We start from the raw sequence: 20,197 nt of genomic DNA, 5'->3' as shown, positions 1-20,197 counted from the left end.
AAGCCTTGCCTGCAATAGCAAGACAAAAAAATTTGCGAAGGAGATCTAGAAAAAATAATAAAAACTTCTGGGTCTGCATCCTATAGAACCTGCACTAATGCTGTTCTGGGAACTTCTGTATAAACACCAGTTGAAGACTTTTTACAGGTAATGCCACAATGTATTGGGGTTTATTTCAAAAATGTGTGCAAAGTCTTTTCCAGGAATTTGTGCAAATGGAAGACCCTCTCGGTATTTAGAATCATTCTCCTCATGCAATGTTCTTCTGCAAAACCAGAAACATTCCTTTGCTGAGCAGCTTGTGTTCTTTGTCAAGGAAACACATAAATGTCCTGATCAACATACAGTCATGCCTAGCCATGACGAGTGACTAATTGCACTGCAAGCCAAACCTCGAGCTTTGGCTCGGGGTGCTAATTGTGGGGCACAGCATGTTCCAGACAGCCATGGGAGGGAGGAGATATTATCCTCCTGTCTATGCCCAGCTCTTGCGGGATTGCTCATAATTCCAGGCGGTCTCGCAAGAGTAGCCAAGGGGCAGAGCCAGGCCTGTGCATTTAAGCCCCCAGTCTACTGAGAGTCGGCCTCTTTCTTCACATGCCACCTTTCCCAGCCACCCCCTCTCGCTCTTAGGGCATGTTTACCTGGGTCACTGGTTGACGGGGCTGGATAGGAATTTTTCCTTTCAACGAATCTGGCCCCATTGTTGAGCAGGGTTTTTTGCCTATCCTTCAGTGGTTCACTGTGCAATTGTTAGGTGTTCATCACCTCTGTCACAACTTTAGGTGGAAATGGCATTGGGCATGATCAATTATAAGGGGGACTTCCATAAGGAATCCAGTGGGGTACATGATAGCCACGTTCCTAGCAAGGGAGAGGCACTGCCTCACCCAGCTCACAACCCTTCCCACTGGTTGATCAGCAGGACCACAGGTGCCTTGGGTTCACACCCCACTTAGGTCTAAAGCAGGCCAACTCCCAAGGGTAGTTCCCAACTGCTAGTTGGGTTGACTCAGCATTCCTACAGTAAGGGCTCCCAGAAGGAAGCAGACCCTGGCCCTACTGCCACGCCAACCCCTCTTTACTTGCTGTAATCAATAAAGTTGTGGCCCTGCCTCACCCAAAACCCGTGCCTGGCTGTGTTATTATTAAAGGGGGCGCAACATGCTCCTGCCACACAATGGGAATGCACACCCAACTATTCACCTATTAAAAACAATGAAGTGCAAGTGGAAGGCAACTGCATTTGTATGCACATCGAAATTATGCGCACCACTCAGCTATTCACAATCCAAAGGCGATTCATGCATGTTTTAAAATTGTAAAAAATAAAGAGATGCTCTCTTTCTGATTTTGTAATCTGTGTGGAAGATAAATATACATATCTGTACATAATGACTAGGTTTGAGCACACATCTTCTATAACTGTGAAGGCTTTATTGATATATGGTGCCATATTTGTTATGGGGCCTGACCACACACTTTTGGCTCCCAGACCAGGATGTCTAGAGCAGGGGTGGGGAACCTTTTGGACTCTGGAGGCCAGATCTTCATCTGGCTCACCCCATGGGCCAGCTTTGACAAGTGGGTGAGGCAACCTGCTTATCAACCAAATGACATCATTATGTCACATGACTGACAGGTGAGTTGTCCTGCCTACCTATCAAAATCCCTTGTGTGTGTTGGGAACTGACAGTGCAGAGGGCGTTGTTAGTCCTATGCTTTGGAGCAGTGTGGAGTGGCTTCAAAGAGCAGCAATGGGAGGCAGAATCAGTTTCTCTTGCATGGAAACTGCTTCTCCCTCCTTGAGCAGGGTGCAGTTCTACCACCCATCAGCCGATGAGCAGCTGGGAGCACCCCTTGCTCTATCAAAGGAACAACCGAGAGCCCACTTTAAGATCCCAATTGTTTCTTTGAAGCCCCACCCTTACCCGCCCCACACCTGGCATCATGTATGATGTCAGGTGTAGGGCAGATGGATGTGGCTTCCCCAAAACTATCTGGCAGGCCAAATGGGGCACATGGGCCAGAGGCTCCCCACCCTTGGTCTGGAGGATGAAGCATTTCCCAAGAATACAGAAACTGGCTTTCTTTGTTACAGATACAATTAATTAAATGAAACCTGGTGTTCAACTACAAGAATCTTCATTCTGAAGAATCTGAATCTTCATTCTGATTAATTGAATCTTCTGTCACTATATCTCAATGCTTTGTTTTGTGTACAATGTAGACAGGTGGGTAACTTTTAAAAAATACATAAACTAATCAAAATAAATATTTTTAACAGTTACTGCAATGAATTCCCCTGGAACCATATCAGTTAAAAGTTTGGTTGGCTTTTTTAACCACTACAGGGATTCTGCTGCCAGGCCCATAGATAGCAAGCAAGTACGTCCAAAGTAGAAGAGTGTTCAAGAACAGAGTTTAAAAATATGGAACAACAGATTTCAATATTAGTCCTTTTAAAATAGATACACAGAAAAAATGAGTATGGCTATGATAGCATTCCTCATTTTCTGTTCTCCTACCTTCACTTATTCTACCTTCACTTATTCATATCTACAAACAGCATACAAACAGAATCAAACAGTTTCTCTCTCACCTATCCATAGCACAAAGATTTAAAGTTTTCACTCAATTACCAAATTCAAATTAAATATTAAATTAAATCAGATCAGATATGGCAATTAAGATAGATTGCTTACAGTCATTATATAATATCCATTTATCATTTTGATTGCTTAAAAAATATGCCTTACCATATTTCTAATTCTCATAGCACATATTTCAGTGAAGGACTGCTTCTGAATGGGAGGGAATACAAAAATTTAGAGAGCTTTTCTATTCTTCACTGCATGAAGACAATAAAACAAAATTATCAGATGAAAGGCTACAGGTTTATTTATTTATTTATTGAATTTCTATACCGCCCGACTAGCATAGCTCTCTGGGCGGTGTACAACAAAGGAATATAAATATACACAATAAAATCCAATAATTCAGTGCAAGGAACATGTATGTAGGCATCCACAAATCTAAAATCAGTTAAACATATTTAAAAGACTAAAATAGACTAAAATGCCTGAGAAAAGAGGAAGGTTTTAACTTGATGCCGAAAAGATAACAACGTCGGCGCCAAGCACACCTCATCGGGAAGGCTATTCCACAGTTCGGGGGCCACCACTGAGAAGGCCCTAGGTCTTGTTATCATCCTCTGAGCTTCCCTATGAGTCGGAACTCGGAGGAGGGCCTTTGATGTGGAACGTAGTGTACGGGCAGGTTCATATCGAGAGAGGCGTTCCAGCAGGTATTGTAGAAAAGGCTACATTATTTTAGACTATTTGTGTCACTGCAAGCAATTGCCAGGTCTAATTCTGGCTCTCCTTAATCCTTAGCTTTTTATTGCTTATGAATTCACATCCAAATTTGTGACTCAGATATGCATAAATCAAATCAAATTTTAGTATGTGGTCAGAGACCCAATATACAAATTGATTAGAAAACTGACTAAAAAACGACATACACTATACAAAAAAGTATAAATAGCAGTACATCATTAAAATAGGACAGTAATCTAAAAAGGAATTTTCTTGCGCATAACTTGGATGGAGTAAATAAACTTGGCTACAGTCACGGTGATAGCCTCGTCTGTATCAGCCAACAAGTATTTTAATAATCAATTTGCAGACCTGCCAGGAAAGTTTTCCATGATGGGGTTTAAAAATCTGGTTCGTTCTACATTATAAAAAGTACAAACATATGCATAAACATGATATGCATAAATGATTGGCTTCCACAAACTGGTGCATATGCACAACTAAGAGCGATCCATGTGTTTATTAAGAATATAAGCCTTGCTTGATCAAACCAGATGTTACCTCCTTAGCATTTTGTTTTCAACAGTGGCCAACTAGTTGCTCTTTAGCATGAAGCCTTCCCATACTCTTTGTCCTAAGCATGTCCTATTCAGAGGAACACCGTTCCTGAATATGGAGGCAATGTTAAGACCCAAACTTAGATTTTAATGTTTCAGCTAAAATTTAGGTATCAAAACTTTTGCACCAAATTGGGTGTTGTGGGTGGAGTAGTAGTTTTTGCACTATGACAAAGTGACTGAAAGACTTATCAAGAAGGAATCTTTAAAAATTATATATTTGATTTTAATTATATATTTGATTTTAACTACCATTTTTCATTATGTACAATACCTAGTAGAAAATATTTTAAAAGGAAAATCAACACTGTGTATGTATTTATAGTTCTGTTTCAAAGCATAACCAATATAATCCACATATAAGAAGACCTCTTTTCATTAAACTCACCTGAATGACTTCATAAAGATGCATACTTACATTCCCATAGAGCCTCGGAAAGTCTTTTGGACTTTCAAAGCCCACCAGTTCTAAAGAAATTCTGTTCCTAGGATCACTTTTCTGCTTTGGGACCTGAAAATCAAGATGTAGGACAAACATATTCTACTGGAACAGCATTTTTTAAAACAAGAAGACAGGAAATGTTGCCTATTTGCAACAGCCTCCATAGCACAGATATCACAGGAACGCTGCTTAGCTGGCACTAACCCAAAAATAAAAAGGGGCCGTACATTTGGGCTGGCCTTGGTAGCCAAGTCTAAAATTTTTGAATACCAGGGCCTTGTCCTTTCTTTTCAGTGCAAGCCTATGCATGTTTACTCAAAAGGAAGTCCTACTGTGTTCAATGGTGTTTACTCTCCAGTAACTACAATTCTATGCACACTTACCTGGGGAGTAAGTCCCACCAAACTCAAAGGGACTTACTTCCAAGTAGACATGCATAAGATTAGGGTGTCATTCCCTGACTTTGTGCACCTCATAACAACATAGCCCTGCTAGGTCAAGTCAGTGACCCATCTAGTCCAGCATCCTGTTCTCACAGTAGCCAACCAGACACCTATAAGAAGCCCACAAGCAAGAACTAAGTACAACAGTACTCTCCCCCCACTTATGAATTCCAGCAGCTGGCATTCAGAGACATACTGCCTTTGACAGTGGAGGTAGAACACAGCCATCATGGCTATTTGCTAGGGATGGATGAAGCCGTCAGTCTCAATCTCATGAAAATTCATAAGCATTTTAGTGTGAATTTCTCCTCTTATACACATTTTGTATGCAGTTTTGCTTAATACACACTTTTTTGCAAAGCATATTTCCCCTAATATAATGCATATTTTCCCTTACATAATGCAGTTTTTATGTGGAAATCAGTAATTAAAGCTTTGCCTTTGCAAAAACATAAACTGACAGCGGGACAATTAAGAGAGTCTATTCAAGGAGTAATTAGTGGGCTATTCATCTACCAATACTCATCAGGAAGCAATAACATTGCCGGAAGCAAACTGGAAGTGTTTAACTAAAAGCAAAGGAGTCCTTAAAAGCATCAACAGCACCTAGCCTGTTCATAGGCAGGTTGGTGATACAATTGTTTCTTATTAGGAAATAAAATAAAGTACAGTAGGGCCCCACTCACCGGAGCTTTGCTTTCCAGCGTTCCACTAATGCGGCGGCTTTCAATTAGGGGAAATTCCCTGTTTTAAAGCCGATTTTGCGCTTTTGCGGCATTTTGCGGCATTTCCGCATGATGCACCCCATTATACTCAATGGGTTCCGCTTTATGGCAGCAGTCCGGAACGGACCCTGCCGTATAAGCGGGGCCTGCCTGTACCACAAATCAGGTCTGGAGAAACAACACAAAAAATACTGCATTGGAAAGGGCTGACAATAATACTGTCTGGGTCCACTAAAAAAGCGAGAGTATAAAAGATGGCAATCCTGCAGAAAAGAGGTAATGTTGAAGTCCAAGAGCTGAAGGTGTTTCCGCAGATTGCTGAAAGTTTTTTTACCATCTGTGCCCATTTTCCCTCCTTAGGAAAAAAAGGAACCCAGCAAAGTGCTTTATACTGAGTCAGACCCACTGGTCCATCTAGTTCAGTACAGTCTACATTGACTGGCAGGGTTTCAGGCAGGGAGTCTCTCCTGCTATCCAGAGTTGCTGAAGATTGATACTGGAGTGGCAATGGGCTCCATTTCTGCAATAATCAGATTTGCCATCAGATTAATTGAATGAATGAATGAATCATGAAAATGTCGACCCAGTGTGCGGCAGCTGTGAAAAAGGCAAATTCCATGCTAGCGATAATTAGGAAAGGTATTGAAAATAAAACAGCCGATATCATAATGCCGTTGTATAAATCTATGGTGCAGCCGCATTTGGAATACTGTGTACAGTTCTGGTCGCCTCATCTCAAAAAGGATATTATGGAGTTGGAAAAGGTTCAGAAGAGGGCAACCAGAATGATCAAGGGGATGGAGCGACTCCCTTACGAGGAAAGGTTGCAGCATTTGGGGCTTTTTAGTTTAGAGAAAAGGCGGGTCAGAGGAGACATGATAGAAGTGTATAAAATTATGCATGGCATTGAGAAAATGGATAGAGAAAAGTTCTTCTCCCTCTCCCATAATGCTAGAACTCGTGGACATTCAAAGAAGCAGAATGTTGGAAGATCCAGGACAGACAAAAGGAAGTACTTCTTTACTCAGCGCATAGTTAAACTATGGAATTTGCTCCCACAAGATGCAGTAATGGCCACCAGCTTGGACGGCTTTAAAAGAAGATTAGATAAATTCATGGAGGACAGGGCTATCAATGGCTACTAGCCGTGATGGCTGTGCTCTGCCACCCTAGTCAGAGGCAGCATGCTTCTGAAAACCAGTTGCCGGAAGCCTCAGGAGGGGAGAGTGTTCTTGCACTCAGGTCCTGCTTGCGGGCTTCCCCCAGACACCTGGTTGGCCACTGTGAGAACAGGATGCTGGACTAGATGGGCCACTGGCCTGATCCAGCAGGCTCTTCTTATGTTCTTATCATTATTATGGTCACAGACCAAAAGATTAAAATCAGTATAAAAAGCCACAAAAATCAAAATACATGTAAAATACAACTGCTGATAATTACTACAAACCAAATACATACAAATTAAGTAGCATTTTTTCCTAATTTGCATTGTGATAAAAAAAACCCTTTGCAAACACTTTTGGTAACGGAAGATGAGATATCCCTTAAACAGAACAATACCAAATTTGCAGAAATACCCCTAGGGAAAGCAGTTAATAAAGGGGAAATTTTCTTCTTTCTGCATTTACTGAACAAATTACAAGACAGTAAAACATGTTTAACAGTTTCCACTGCACCAGCTCCACAAGGACAGGTCCATTCACTGACTGCGATTTTGTTAAATCGTCCTTTCAACAGTGCCGATGGCAACACATTAAAGAGGTAAAGAGTAAATGCTCTCCTGTACTTTGGAATAATCAGTGAATACAAATATGAAGCTGCAATAATTCCATAGCTGACCATCAGATTAATTATTATTTCTGATATTCTCTATCTTTGTGGGGAGAATTTTGGAGAATCCACTCTCTGTGCCTGGTTTCCAATTCATTCTTTTTTTTCTGATTTGCTTTTTTAAATTTGCTTTGAAATCATTTATTTATTATTTATTTAGCTGCATTTCTAAACTGCCCTATAGATAACAGCTCCCAGGGCGGTGTACAACACGATAGTATGAGTGATATTTTTATTGATCTACTTTCTACATGAGCTCTTGAAATGTGTATTCTGTTTCACTGATGTTAATGAAGCGTTGATTGTAACTGACAGACAGAAAGTAGCTGGGGGTGAGGTATTGATTGTAATCAGCAGAGGGGAATGTCATGAATTTGTATATTTTTATGAAATGTTAAATTGATGTTTAATATCATGGCTCAGTGCAAAGAACTCTGGGAGTTACATCTTGTCAGAAGACAGACCTCTGGAAAGGCAAAAATGTTGTTTCGTTTCCAGCTGAAGGCAGTTAGGGAGGCCTGAATAGAAACACCTGGTTATCTGTGTTAATCAGTGACAGCCTGGTACTCAAGGCCATGCAGGCCTGTGAAGGTTGAGAACACAGTTGGGAGGGGGGCCTGCAAGGCGCGAAAAAGTGAAGAAGCATCGAGAAGGGATTACATCAGTAAGCCCCTGATTGGTTAATTAATCCTGGACCGTTGGGTTTCTTTTTCAGGTATAGGGCTTGAGACCCATAGTCTTTGTTCCTCCTGAGAGGTTCCCCTGGGTTACTCTCGTTGGACTGTTCCTAGGTGTCCATCCGGCTGGTGGTCACCTAAGTGGGGTTCCATTGCTTTGTACCTGATGCTATTCTCTCTGAGGAGAGATGAGATTACAACCAACTACCTCCTAAGTAAGTAGACAGGCTAGCTAAGTTATTATTTTCTTGTTGTGTGTATGAATTCTCTCATGTATACCTAAATCCCTGATTGGGTGTGTGGTTTTGAGGACTTGTTTTGCTGCTATATTTTAATGTGCACTTATATTTTTGAATAAAGCTACTTCTATTTAACCTGGTGTGTTCATTGAGGGTAAGGGTGGTTCTGAATTCAGCACCTTGACCATTTGACTATGCAACTACCAAAGGAAAAAAGAGTTAAGCCTAATTCTATTTGTGGGGTTTTACCAGAGGTTTCTTGACAAGGAGTGTAAGTTTGGCTCTTGTCTTATAGAACCTTGGTTTACCTATTTTCTGGGCTCAGAGTTCCCCTAGCTCTGAGTTGAACCAGTGAAGGGGTGGTGGCAGCCTATCTTCTACCTTGCAGGGTTGGTGTTGGTTTGCACAGCCTTGGCAAGGGGAATTTGGTGTTTGGGTTCCAGAACAATTACCCTAACGGTGGAAATTAGGTCTGAAGCATGGTCCCCGTGCCTTGTGGGGGCAGTGGTCCATGATAGGGAAGACACTGACTTTATCTGCCTTAATCTGCTCTGCAACGCACTTGAAGAGGAATGTAAACAAGTAATTACAGAGTTCAGAATAAAGATCGATACCAGTAGAGACTCATGAATAAATAGTAATTATAATATTGATAATTCTCTGCAAAGCAAAAAAAAAATCAGATTGGAAAAAATGAAGATATTAGAGGAAAAAGGAATCAGATTGTTCACCACCACTAGGGGGCCACACTTAAAAAAATATTAAAAAGGAGAGGATTCCATCCCTACACTGGAGCCTTCTGCATGCAGAGCAGATGCTCTACCACTGAGCTATGGTCCTTCTCCAAACAGTTTCATAATTTCCATAGTCCAAACTTCCAGTTTCCTTTTATCTCTACGCCCATCTCTTCTTTCTCCTCCTTTCTCCACTCTTACTTTCCTCCATCTACCTTTTAGTCTTCCAATCTGTTTAGTCCCGTTATCTACCAAGCTTTCCTGCCCTCCCCATAGAACGGCTAGGTGAAAAAGAGCACAGGGCTCCTGCAGCTTTAATAGTTGTATAGAAGAAGGAATTTCAGCAAGTGTGGTTTGTCAGGCAACTCCCTTTACTGTATAACTAACAAAGGCAAAAGAATCCTGTCCTTTTCTTTTTTAAATCTGGCTATCCTACTCACCAACCCGTCTGATATCTATTGAGATCACAGCAAATCAGTAACAGCTACTGAGATTAAATGGCAGTTTTTAAACTATTTTAATATCGTGCTGGGACTTCCGGGAAGGGTGACTTAGCCTGTGCCTGCTTTTGAGACGGGCTCCTGCCTCAAAAGAAGCTTATTCAGATATATCAGTCAGTTTTTTTTTTTTTTTTGACTGATTAAACTTCTCCCGGGTAGGGAGAAACGAAGAGATTAACCTCAAAGCCTATTTTTGTTGGGACGACCAGATCTCATTAATTTATGGGACGAGGTCCAGCCGACGAAGGTGGGACGGATTTTCAACAACAAGCTCTATCTGATAAAGCGAACGTTCATCTTATCTTCTAAGAGAGAACGCACTAACAGGCAAGCACCCTTCTTTCTATATTTTTCTTTTACTTGACTTAAATTGTTGCTGTTTAAAAGAGATTTGCCAGATTGATCGGTTTTTGACATCTCACTGGGGAGCCATAACTTCTCTCTGCTACTCACTAATTAATAGCTTATCTCTGTTTTTGTTGCAAAAAGCTGTCCTGGATTTGCATTCTAAAGATATACACAGAAGAGGGATTTCTATTCCAGATTTTTATTTTGAAGAATATTATATTGTCTGAGACTACTCTCTTTTTGGTCTATTTTATTTTGACGAATCTGTTTCCTGACGACCGCCATTAATTGTTTCGATCCTGGGAACTGCATTTTGTTTACTTAAGCATGGAGAGATAAGGCTGTCTGCTCTGTTTATACTGTGATGTCACCAAGTTTGGAGTATTAACCCAATTGTTGCTGAAATAAGAAGTGGTTTTCCTATATTTTTTTTTTAAAATGGCAATTAAGAAAGTGGCTGAGAATCTGGAAATAACTATGTTTCAGAAAATAATGGATGAGATTGAGATAACGAAACAAAACCTGCGACAGGGTTGTAAGGAGCTGAAAATTGAATTGAGTAAAATGAAGCAGGAGATTAAAGATATAGGGGTCCCTGTGAGAGAGGTGACCCTGGAAGGGGTCCCTGTGAGAGAGGAGACCCCGGAGATTGGAACAAACGTGGAACAGGAAAAAGATTTGGAGTCTATGGACTTTAGAAACAAAATCTATTGTTTGGAGACACAGGAGATTAAAGACATAGGGGTCCTTGTGAGAGAGGAGACCCTGGAGACTGGAACAGGGGTCCCTGTGAGAGAGGAGACCCTGGAGACTGGAACAGGGGTCCCTGTGAGAGAGGAGATCCCGGAGATTGGAACAAACGTGGAACAGGAACAAGATTTGGAGTCTATGGACTTTAGAAATAAAATCTATTGTTTGGAACTCAATGTTATCTCTGAAGAAATTAATGAAGATTCTAGAGATAAAGTTATCAATGGCATGGATAATCTTCTGGACTGGATTGATGTGATGGAGCCCAATATAGAGAAAATCTATGGAATTAACTGCAGCCATGTGACAATGGAAAAACTTTCAAGAGATGACCCAGTGTATTTTGAAAAAAAGAACAGAGATATGATTTTACAGCAGTATTTCAGCAACCTATTCAGAATGGATGGCAAGAAAATATTTGGGATAGAGGTAATTCCCATCAGACTCTTACTATATGACTATGGCTTTGACAGCAAGATTATTATGGAATACTGATAATGGAAGATTGGATACTGAAATTACTGGACTTAACAAGACTACTGAAGATGGAAGATGGAAAATGGAACTAATAGGGATAATAGAACAATGGCTACTGAAACTACTGAACCTAACAGATTCTGATGTGATGGATTAATTGAAATGTTTATTTTGACTATGGTTTTGACAATAAGATTATCATAATTAGTAATGAGATGGATTAATCGATATGCTTATCTGGAAAAAAAATTGATAGATATATTTCTTAAAGAATTGAAACCTCTCTTTGACTTTTTGTGGAAAGAATAAAGTAATGTTTATGAGATTTGATGATTAAGTAAGATAACTACTGGAGGAAAGTGATTTTATAATATGACTTAAGAGACAGGATTGTTATATATTATAGACTTATAACTGATTTGATCTTTGACAAATGGGAAGTCAATATTTTACTCTTTATTTTTTATTTTTTTTTCTTTTTTTTTTTTTTTGTTTAACTATTTTTGATTTTGTTTTTTGTCTTTGAATGTTTCATGATTTCGTCTTGTATGTTTTATGAAAATCTGAATAAAAACTATTGAAAAAAAAAAAAATATCGTGCTACAAGAAAAGTAGAAACTTACCTTTACAGAAAAATATCTCACATCGCCAAAACAAATTGCACTGTTCTTCTTGTTTGCTCGGTAAGTTTGAGGGTTTGTGCATTTCATGATTTTATCAATGCTAATACGAATCAGCAAGTAGGTGTCATGTTTAACAGTGACTGAAAGAATCTCATGTTAAGAAAGCATAAATCTTTCTGGTAAGTCACACACAATAAAGAAGATGAGTATGGAGTAACTGTTACAAAAATTAAGCTATTGTTAGCACCTTACATATACAAGCCTAATGAATAGCCATGGGAATAAGGGTTAAAACAGACAACAACGGTCCCCTCCAGATGTTGTGGACTGCAACTCCCATCGTTCCTCTTGATTATTGGCCATGCTAGCTGAGGTTGATTGGAGTTGTAGTCCACAACCTCAGGAGGGCACCACCCTGGGGAAGGCTGGTCTAAAACAAAATCTTAAGGTCATGCAGGATCATGCATCTTAGGGCCATGCACAAAGTTTATTATTAGGATCTTCCATGATTTAAAAAACTCTTCCATTAGCTGCTGGGAGAATCAATGGATTGAGTCACTGGTTGTGCTGGAAAAGAAGAGTTTTGTTTCCCACAGTATAATTTTCCTGATTAAATTCTCCAAAAGCTGCTATCTGTTCTATTGGGGTGTACATGTAAGATGCTGCAGCTGCCATGACTTAAAATCAAACAAAACATGCAAATTGCTACTCACGGATCTCTCACCTAATGTACAGTTATACCCTAAGAAAGCATTGCAGCTGTTGTTACTATTTTATTAATTGCCTTTCACAGAAGTCTCAAGGCAATAAGCATGTAATAAAAACAACGAAAACAGGTGAAAACAATACAAAAACCACCAACTACATATAAAAACAACTCAAACAGCCAAGGCAGAGACCTTAAAAAAAGTTATCTGCACACATCAAGAACAGGGAAAAAAGGATACATTTGGGGGTGAAATCTTTGCACTGCTTTATGGTAACTCCCAGCAAGCCAGCCTATTAGAATATGAAATGTAAAAAACTAAATTTATTTTATTATAACTGCCACAATGGCTTATCTTCAAGCTTTAAGCTAGATGGCAAAAACCTGGAATTCTCTACTATTTGCCCCCCCCCTCCAATAAATAATTTGGTGCTTTGTGTATTAAGGCTATCTATTTAAGAAGAGAAGCACAGCAATTTATATTCAAAAGTAACATTACGTCAAGCTTGTAGCACACTCCTCTGCGTGTTTACTTGGAAGCAGGCACTACTGTGTTCAATGAGGCTTTCTTTCTGGCAAGTAAGCATATGATTTCACCCTTGGGAAGGCGATTTAAGATATTTTCACATTTACCAGTCCTCCTTTAGAACAACAATCTATATTATAATTTGGTGCATCTACATGTTTCTTGACATACAATTCCCATTCTCAACTGGGAATAAGGAGGACGGTCTTTAGGAAGTGGTCTTGTTCAATTTTTATATACTCCTTCATTTGAGATATTAGTCTGTACCACATCTCAGTTCTCTTGCCTTCTTTTCAAAAATATTTTTTTCTCATGAGGTAAGCACAAATCCAGCCATGCAATTTGCTTGCACTTGCGGCAGGTAGCAGACATCAAGTGAGGGACTAAACAGATATTACTTTAATTGCTTGATTAATAGCCATGTCTGTTTTTTTTTTACAAATTAATACCCAGCATATGCAGGGGGGGGATTTTTTAATGGGCAGTGGCACCAATTGTAGGGATTTTTTTCCTAATGGAAATTTAAACAAAACACAAAACACCAGATGTTGCTGCTAACAACAGTAAGGTCTGTTTTGCTTCAAAGAAGCAGCAAAAGAAAAAATGCACCTGCTTTTGTTATCCCTGTTGCTTCCTTGTTTATGCTATTTCCACCCCAAGACTTGGGGCTCGTTCACATGGCAACTTACTGTGAGATTGGTGCTACTTGCATCCCCATTTAATTCTCATGTTTCACATGACACTGCAGGCAAGGAAGCTATAATGAAGTTTTCCCCTTTAAATCCGTATCTACCCAATTCACAGATAATGTGAAAAGTGGCTTAACCAGTCACTTCAGCCTTGTTCTGTCCTCCCGCATCCGAGTTCTGTTTGCCTACTTCACTCACTCCCCCCTCTAATCAGTTCTGTGTCAATTGCACCTGACACTTCAGCCAGAGAGGCAAGAAACAATGAAACAAAAAAACCCATCCCCTTCTCCATTAGCCATAGCCGGAGGGAGGACACATCCTTCCCCGAGGAATGCCCACTAGTGTGAATGGAAAACAGCAGATTTGAAGGTAGGAAGAATGAACCTTGCAAATCTATCATGATGGCAAAAGCTGTGAATGAGCCCTTGAAGCTGCATGTATATGGGCCAGCACTCTATGGTATTTCCTCATGCTGAGAAACATAAGCTCTATACTGTTAAATGAGTGCCTTTATACCTGTATCACAGGCTAAGCCAGTGCATTTGAGGTCAGGCTATTAGCCCTTGGAACACACAAGCCCTAACATAATTTCAGGTAAAGAATTGTAAGAAGGTAATAACAGACTTCTCAAAGATCATCTCATCCCCTTTCATTAGCCATCAAAGATGATTTGCTGTCTGATAGCATCTAACAAGTAAAATATAACCTGTGAAAAGTAAATTATTATTGTAAAATAGTATTAGGAACATATTTAATGTACATACCACATCACCACAAGGAACTAAATTATGTACATCAATGGAGTGATTAGACGCTGATTCTTCAGATGCCTTCTGACTTCTCAGTAACATCTATAAAAATGGGAAAGTAGGTTCTGCAATTAACTACACATTATAGATGTTTGTTTGTTTATTATTTGATTTATATCCCACCCTTCCTCCCAGCAGGAGCCCAGGGCAGAAAACAAAAGCACTAAAAACACTTTAAAACATCATAAAAACAGACTTTAAAATACATTAAAACAAAATAACTTTAAAAACATCCTTTAAAAAGGGTTAACAAAAACTTATTGTTAAAAAGAAATGAAAGAAAAAAGGTTTAAAAAACATATTAAAAAGCAATTCCAACAGACACAGACTGGGATAGGTCTCAACTTAAAAGGCTTGTTGAAAGACAGATGTTGCAACTCGAAGTAACTAAACTGATGTGGAAGAAAAGAAAAATAAGTTAGGTACTGCCTTACTTAGCCTCAAAACTGGACAGTCAGATGCCCCACAGAAGTACACAAGTGTGGCTCAACAGAATGTCTCTAATCACAGAGACTACTTTTAGCTAATGGCCATTGATAAACCCTATCTGACATGAATTTGTCTAACTCCTTTCTTAAAGCTAAAGCTGTCTATGCTAGCGGCCACCCTAGCAGCTTGTACCAAAGATTTCATAAACTGATTATGTGTTTCCTGAAAAAATACTTTTGTTTATCCTGTATTGAATCTAGTTTTATGTGGATGATCATGTAAAAAGTGCTATAATAATAATAATAATAATAAATTTAATTTCTTCGTCGCCTATCTGGCCAATGGCCACTCTAGGCGACTTACAGAATTGTTAAAATACAATTGATAAAATACAGTAATACAACATAAAAACAACACATCTGCAGCAACAATATTAAAACTGGGCAGGAGGCATTTCAGTTATAACAATTAACCCTTCCCGGATACCCCGAAGGCCTGCTGAAAGAGCCAGGTCTTTAAGGCTTTCCGAAACACATTTATGGAAGAGGCGTGCCGGAGATCTTGTGGGAGGGAGTTCCAAAGAGTGGGGGCCGACACTGAGAACGCCCTCTCTCTTGTACCCGCCAATCTGGCTGTTTTTGTTGGCGGGATTGAGAGAAGGCCCTGTGTGGCCGATCTTGTCGGGCGGCATAATTGGTGGCGTTGAAGGCGCTCCGTAAGATAAACTGGGCCGGAACCGTGTAGGGATTTAAAGGTCAATACCAACACCTTGAATTGGGCTCGGAAAACAACTGGTAGCCAGTGTAGGTCGAACAACACTGGTGTGATGTGATCTCGGCGGCGACTATTCGTAAGTAGTCGAGCAGCCGCATTTTGTATCAGTTGTAATTTCCGGACCGTTTTCAAGGGTAACCCCATGTAGAGCGCATTACAGTAGTCCAAACGAGAAGTGACCAGGGTGTGTACCACTAGTGGGAGCTGGTGAACAGGAAGGTAGGGTTGCAGCCTCCGTATGAGGTGTAGTTGGTACCAGGCTGCCCGGCTCACTGCCGAAATCTGAGCCTCCATGGACAGCCTGGAATCAAGCACAACCCCAAGGCTACGGACCTGGTCCTTTAGGGGTAGACTCACCCCGTTGAACTTCAGGTCAATGTCGCCCAACCTTCTCTTGTCCCCCACAAGTAGTACCTCGGTCTTATCAGGGTTCAACTTCAGCTTGTTCCTTCCCATCCATCCACTCACGGATTCCAGGCACTTGGAACTACTATACAATAGTTAACTCCATATATATTTTATCACTATATCTTAATGGTTTTTATTTGTTATAAACTACTTTGATTTTTTTGAAATGAAATAGCGGTATACAAATTATAAATAAATATACTGAACTGTATGTGTAGTTGTCTACCACACGGTTCTGACTTTTTTCATCATACCACTTCAGACATCCAAAACAAAATGTTCTTCAAGAACAGCAACAGCTTTATAAGAGAAGCTTTGCCCTTGGCACCAAGTATACAACCAAGGGAGAAAGTCACCTTTCCTTTTTTGGCTCTACTACTTGGTAGGATTGACTAACTTAGTTTTGCACATAATTAAAGCATTTGATCTGTATGCTATGCAACACATTTTGCCTGGGTTTGGGAAATATGAAAGGTTTCAGATACGACAAGGTTAAATTAAGTAATAATTGCAAGATGGCCAAAGGCATGTAGTAGTGACTTCCAAAGTGCGGGTCAGACACATTAGGTTAGCAGGTGGACTGATAGGGCAACCAGAAGTAGTATGGGGGTGAACTGTGTGACATAAAGGAACCAAACTGTGATGGGGGCAAAATCCCTAAGATGGGTCATCTTAGAAAAAAGTCAGTGGACAGATTGAGACCCTAATACAGAGAATCATTCTCTTCACTTGATTCTCCTCACAGATCCCATCAACCTTTTGACTCATGGTATATGACAGGTGGGGAACTCCCCCCCCCCAATGTTGCTGAACCACAACTCCCATCATTTCTGGCCATTGGCCATGCTTGCTGGGACTGATGGGAATTGTAGTTCAGCAACATCTGGAGAGCAAAAGGTTCCCCACCTCTGGTGCATGATGTAATGGCTTTAATGTTAAATCTTAAAATGAAGTCAGCCTTAGAGCTCACAACCTGGCCCTTGTAGTTCTGGGGGTGCACACACAAGACCACAGTCTACACAATGAAGGTGTAGTTAAGAATGGTACAGGATGGTAGTGGACAGCAGAGCACAAACAAGCAAGGTGTCAGTCTTCTGTACACAGAATAAACTTGGATATATAAATGCAGATTAATTGATTGGGAACAGGAGAGGATAAAATGTGTCCTAGCACGCTTGTTATTCCCATACTAGCTAGGAAACTGAAATTAGGTACAAACAGCTTCCTAGACAGAGACTGGGCTTGGTGAGAGGAAAACAATCTGAAAGGAGGACATTTGTTTCTCCTTAGAAATGGGAGATATAATGGGGATTAAGACACTTCCAGGCCACCCAAAATGCTGAAATTTAGCACATATATAAGCCAAGGGACACCAGTTAGAAAAAAAGTCTAACAACTGGACATTTTTGCACCTAAAGGTCAAAACCTGGGGCATGAAGTTTACCTCATAATAGAAGCCAGCATTCTAGCACAGAGAAAGCCAACCCTCGGATGGGATGGGATGGAATGTTGGACTGTGGAAGTTCTGCTTCTGCTTCACGTGGGCCTCATTCTCACCTTCTAAATTATGTTGATTCAGTGTGAGAGGGGAGCAGGTTCATGCCCATTGGCCCTAACCTCTGCACATAAGTATGAATAGATCTCTACGCATGTACAACTGTATGCACAAAAGCTATTTCATGCCACTGGTAACATGTTCTCACCTGCCATATGTATGTACCAATTGCCCATACAAAGCCTATGTACGTACAAACCTACCTGCAAAGTCCCTTTTTCAGATTTTTTTGATAAAAAAAAATGAGGTGCCAGTACTCATATCTTGATAAAAGTGCTGTGGGTGGCAGCACAAAATGGCTGCCATGGGCAGCAAAAAAGAAAAGAGATGCCAGCACTCTGTATCAGTGAGTACTGTTACAAAAAAAGTACTGCCCTTTTATAACATTCCCTTTACTTATGGGGTTCAGGGGGGCAGGCAAATGCTAAGCCTCTTCCTCCCTCCAAGAATTCAGTGACCATGCATATTGAAGGTGAGAGAACAGGTCAAGGCTTGAATCATACTTGGATTTGGCATACGGGAGACTCTTCCTGTTGGATCATGTATCCATGCAAACTTCATTTAACAGAATAGTACATTTCAGAATAAAAATCACAGCTTATGTTCAACTCTTGTGTATAGAAGGTCTGGAGATCATAAGGTGGAACACAGACTTCTGTCAACTACTTACAGGAGCCCTAAGCGCAGCAGTGATGAGAGGGTGAGGTGGATTCTGACCACAGGCCAAACCCAACATGCCAAAGAGTAGGTGAGGACAAAGTCTGCTTGGAAACACCCACCCTCTGGATTGAAGCCCTATTCCCTGATCCGTGGAAGGCTCTCTACCGAGCCACGAGGACAATGACCTCTGCACCCGCTCAGGGGCACTTCCGTCTATATTGAGCTCACATGGTTACAAGGGTCAACCCAAGCACTGAAAACACATGCCATCGAGGATGAGCCCCTGTCTCATGCTGAGCCCCGGGCAAGGCATTCAGTACCATGAGGAGAGCGCGCGCCTTGTCCCCTTTGTACTTGTCGGTGGTGGTAATGGGGGCACTGCCACTCTGAATGAAGCCGAACCCACGGAGGCCGAGGAGCGTCGACAAGGAAATATGCGAGGCGGGCCAGCCCTCTGCACCGGAGCCGCTGGCGGAGCCGACGCTGTGGCGGTGGGCGGAGCTTCGAACTGCGGCCAAGTCGTCCGCTAAGTCTCTCCGGCCTCCCTGAGAGGTGCTCGGCGGCAGATCCAGAGAGTCCTTCTTGTTGGCGGGGTTCGACATGGTTGCGACGACTGGTGGTGGTGGTGCTACTGCTGGGGGCAAAGGGAAGCCTGAACTTTTCCCATCTCTCGCCTCACCAAGGAACTCCTTCAGAAAGGCGGAGAACTTTTGAGCGGCCCAGTCCGCTGTCGCCGCCCAGCCCAGCCGGGTTTGCTCTCTTAGTGCTGCTTTCCCGCTCAGGCGGCGTCACAATTTAGGTTGCTAGTTGGTGCCTGAGGCTAACACAACATTACCTGTGGCTAAAGAGGGGCTCAAGGGCCCAGTAGACCCCCCCTTACCTCCCCTCCCGGCAGCATTAGATCGATTTAGGATATTAATAATAAAAAATACGCAGGTTATTATTAGCTGAGAGTAGTAGAATGGCCATCTAGGTGCCCTTGGAAGCACATAAGTAGGGTATAGAGGCAATAGGCCCTCCTTTGCTATTTGTCGCCTTCATTGGTATGCTGGGAAGCTAGGTTTACAAATTATGCCTAACTCAGTTATTGCTAGTAGAGCTATAATCTATGAATCTGCTTTTTAAAACGGTTTGAGACTGTAGCCATGCTCGCATCTTGGGATGAATTCCATAAATCACGTGTTGTAATAAAGTCTCCTGTCTGTCTCAAATACACCATCAATCTATTTCAGCGGATGATCCTAAACTGTAATAAGGGCGTTGTGTCCTTTAAGAAGTTGCCAGAGAATTCCATCTGGACTCAGTGACTTAAGCTTTCATTTGTCACTTAGCCCTAGAACTCATTTTTGCCACCTCCGTTTCAATTCTTTAGTGTCCTTGACAAAAAATTATTCAGGGATGTGTGTATCTGTCCCAGAAGCTGGCCTCTTGTAATGGTGCATCATTTAATGCAGATGACAATGCCACACTCTTACAGAAGAACATGCATAGGACACAATGTAGCCAAATACAGATGGCCACAGAACAGTATATACTGCTGTGTGTTCTTAATAGCACAGGCTAAGCTAATGATTCGGTATTACAGTACTCAGAATCTGTTTACAGAGATGGTAGGCATAAGAAAAGCAAGTTTCCAAATTTGATGAGTCATAAGATCATCTTACCCTTTATATATCCAGTTGATCACTGTGCTCTGCAGCTAAGGACCTCCCACAGATACCATCTTATCAGGAGATCCGTTCCCCACAACATAGGAAGCAGACCTTTAGCACTGTGGCACTTGCCCTTTGGAATCCTCACCCCTTAAATATTAGACAGGCACCATCTGTTATCTTTTTGGCGCCTACTAAAAACCTTCCTTTCAACAAGCCTTTTAAGTAGAGACCTGATTCCAGTCTGTGTCTGTTTTGGAATCGTTT

At 41.1% G+C, this 20,197-nt stretch overlaps 1 protein-coding gene across 11 annotated transcripts in view; it reads right to left on the bottom strand.

The window, feature by feature from the left end:
- C2CD6 (C2 calcium dependent domain containing 6) overlaps positions 1 to 19,153 on the bottom strand; it is a 50,927-nt gene extending 31,774 nt beyond the window's left edge. The window contains exons 1-6 of one of the 11 annotated variants that reach the window (XM_061607983.1): positions 18,599 to 19,153; positions 14,408 to 14,494; positions 12,670 to 12,721; positions 11,723 to 11,862; positions 4,323 to 4,445; positions 2,760 to 2,804 (exon numbers count right to left, since the gene is read on the bottom strand). In XM_061607983.1, coding sequence (XP_061463967.1) covers positions 2,760 to 2,804; positions 4,323 to 4,445; positions 11,723 to 11,862; positions 12,670 to 12,721; positions 14,408 to 14,494; positions 18,599 to 18,880 — 729 coding nt within the window. In that variant the 5' untranslated portion in view covers positions 18,881 to 19,153. The other 10 variants (XM_061607984.1, XM_061607985.1, XM_061607986.1 and 7 more) reach the window with 10 other exon arrangements.
- Between the last annotated feature and the right edge of the window lie 1,044 nt (positions 19,154 to 20,197).

This window comes from Rhineura floridana, chromosome 2 (genome assembly GCF_030035675.1).
Source record: "Rhineura floridana isolate rRhiFlo1 chromosome 2, rRhiFlo1.hap2, whole genome shotgun sequence".
In the NCBI taxonomy this organism is placed as follows: Eukaryota; Metazoa; Chordata; class Lepidosauria; order Squamata; family Rhineuridae; genus Rhineura; species Rhineura floridana.
This window is presented reverse-complemented; position numbering and strand designations above follow the sequence as displayed.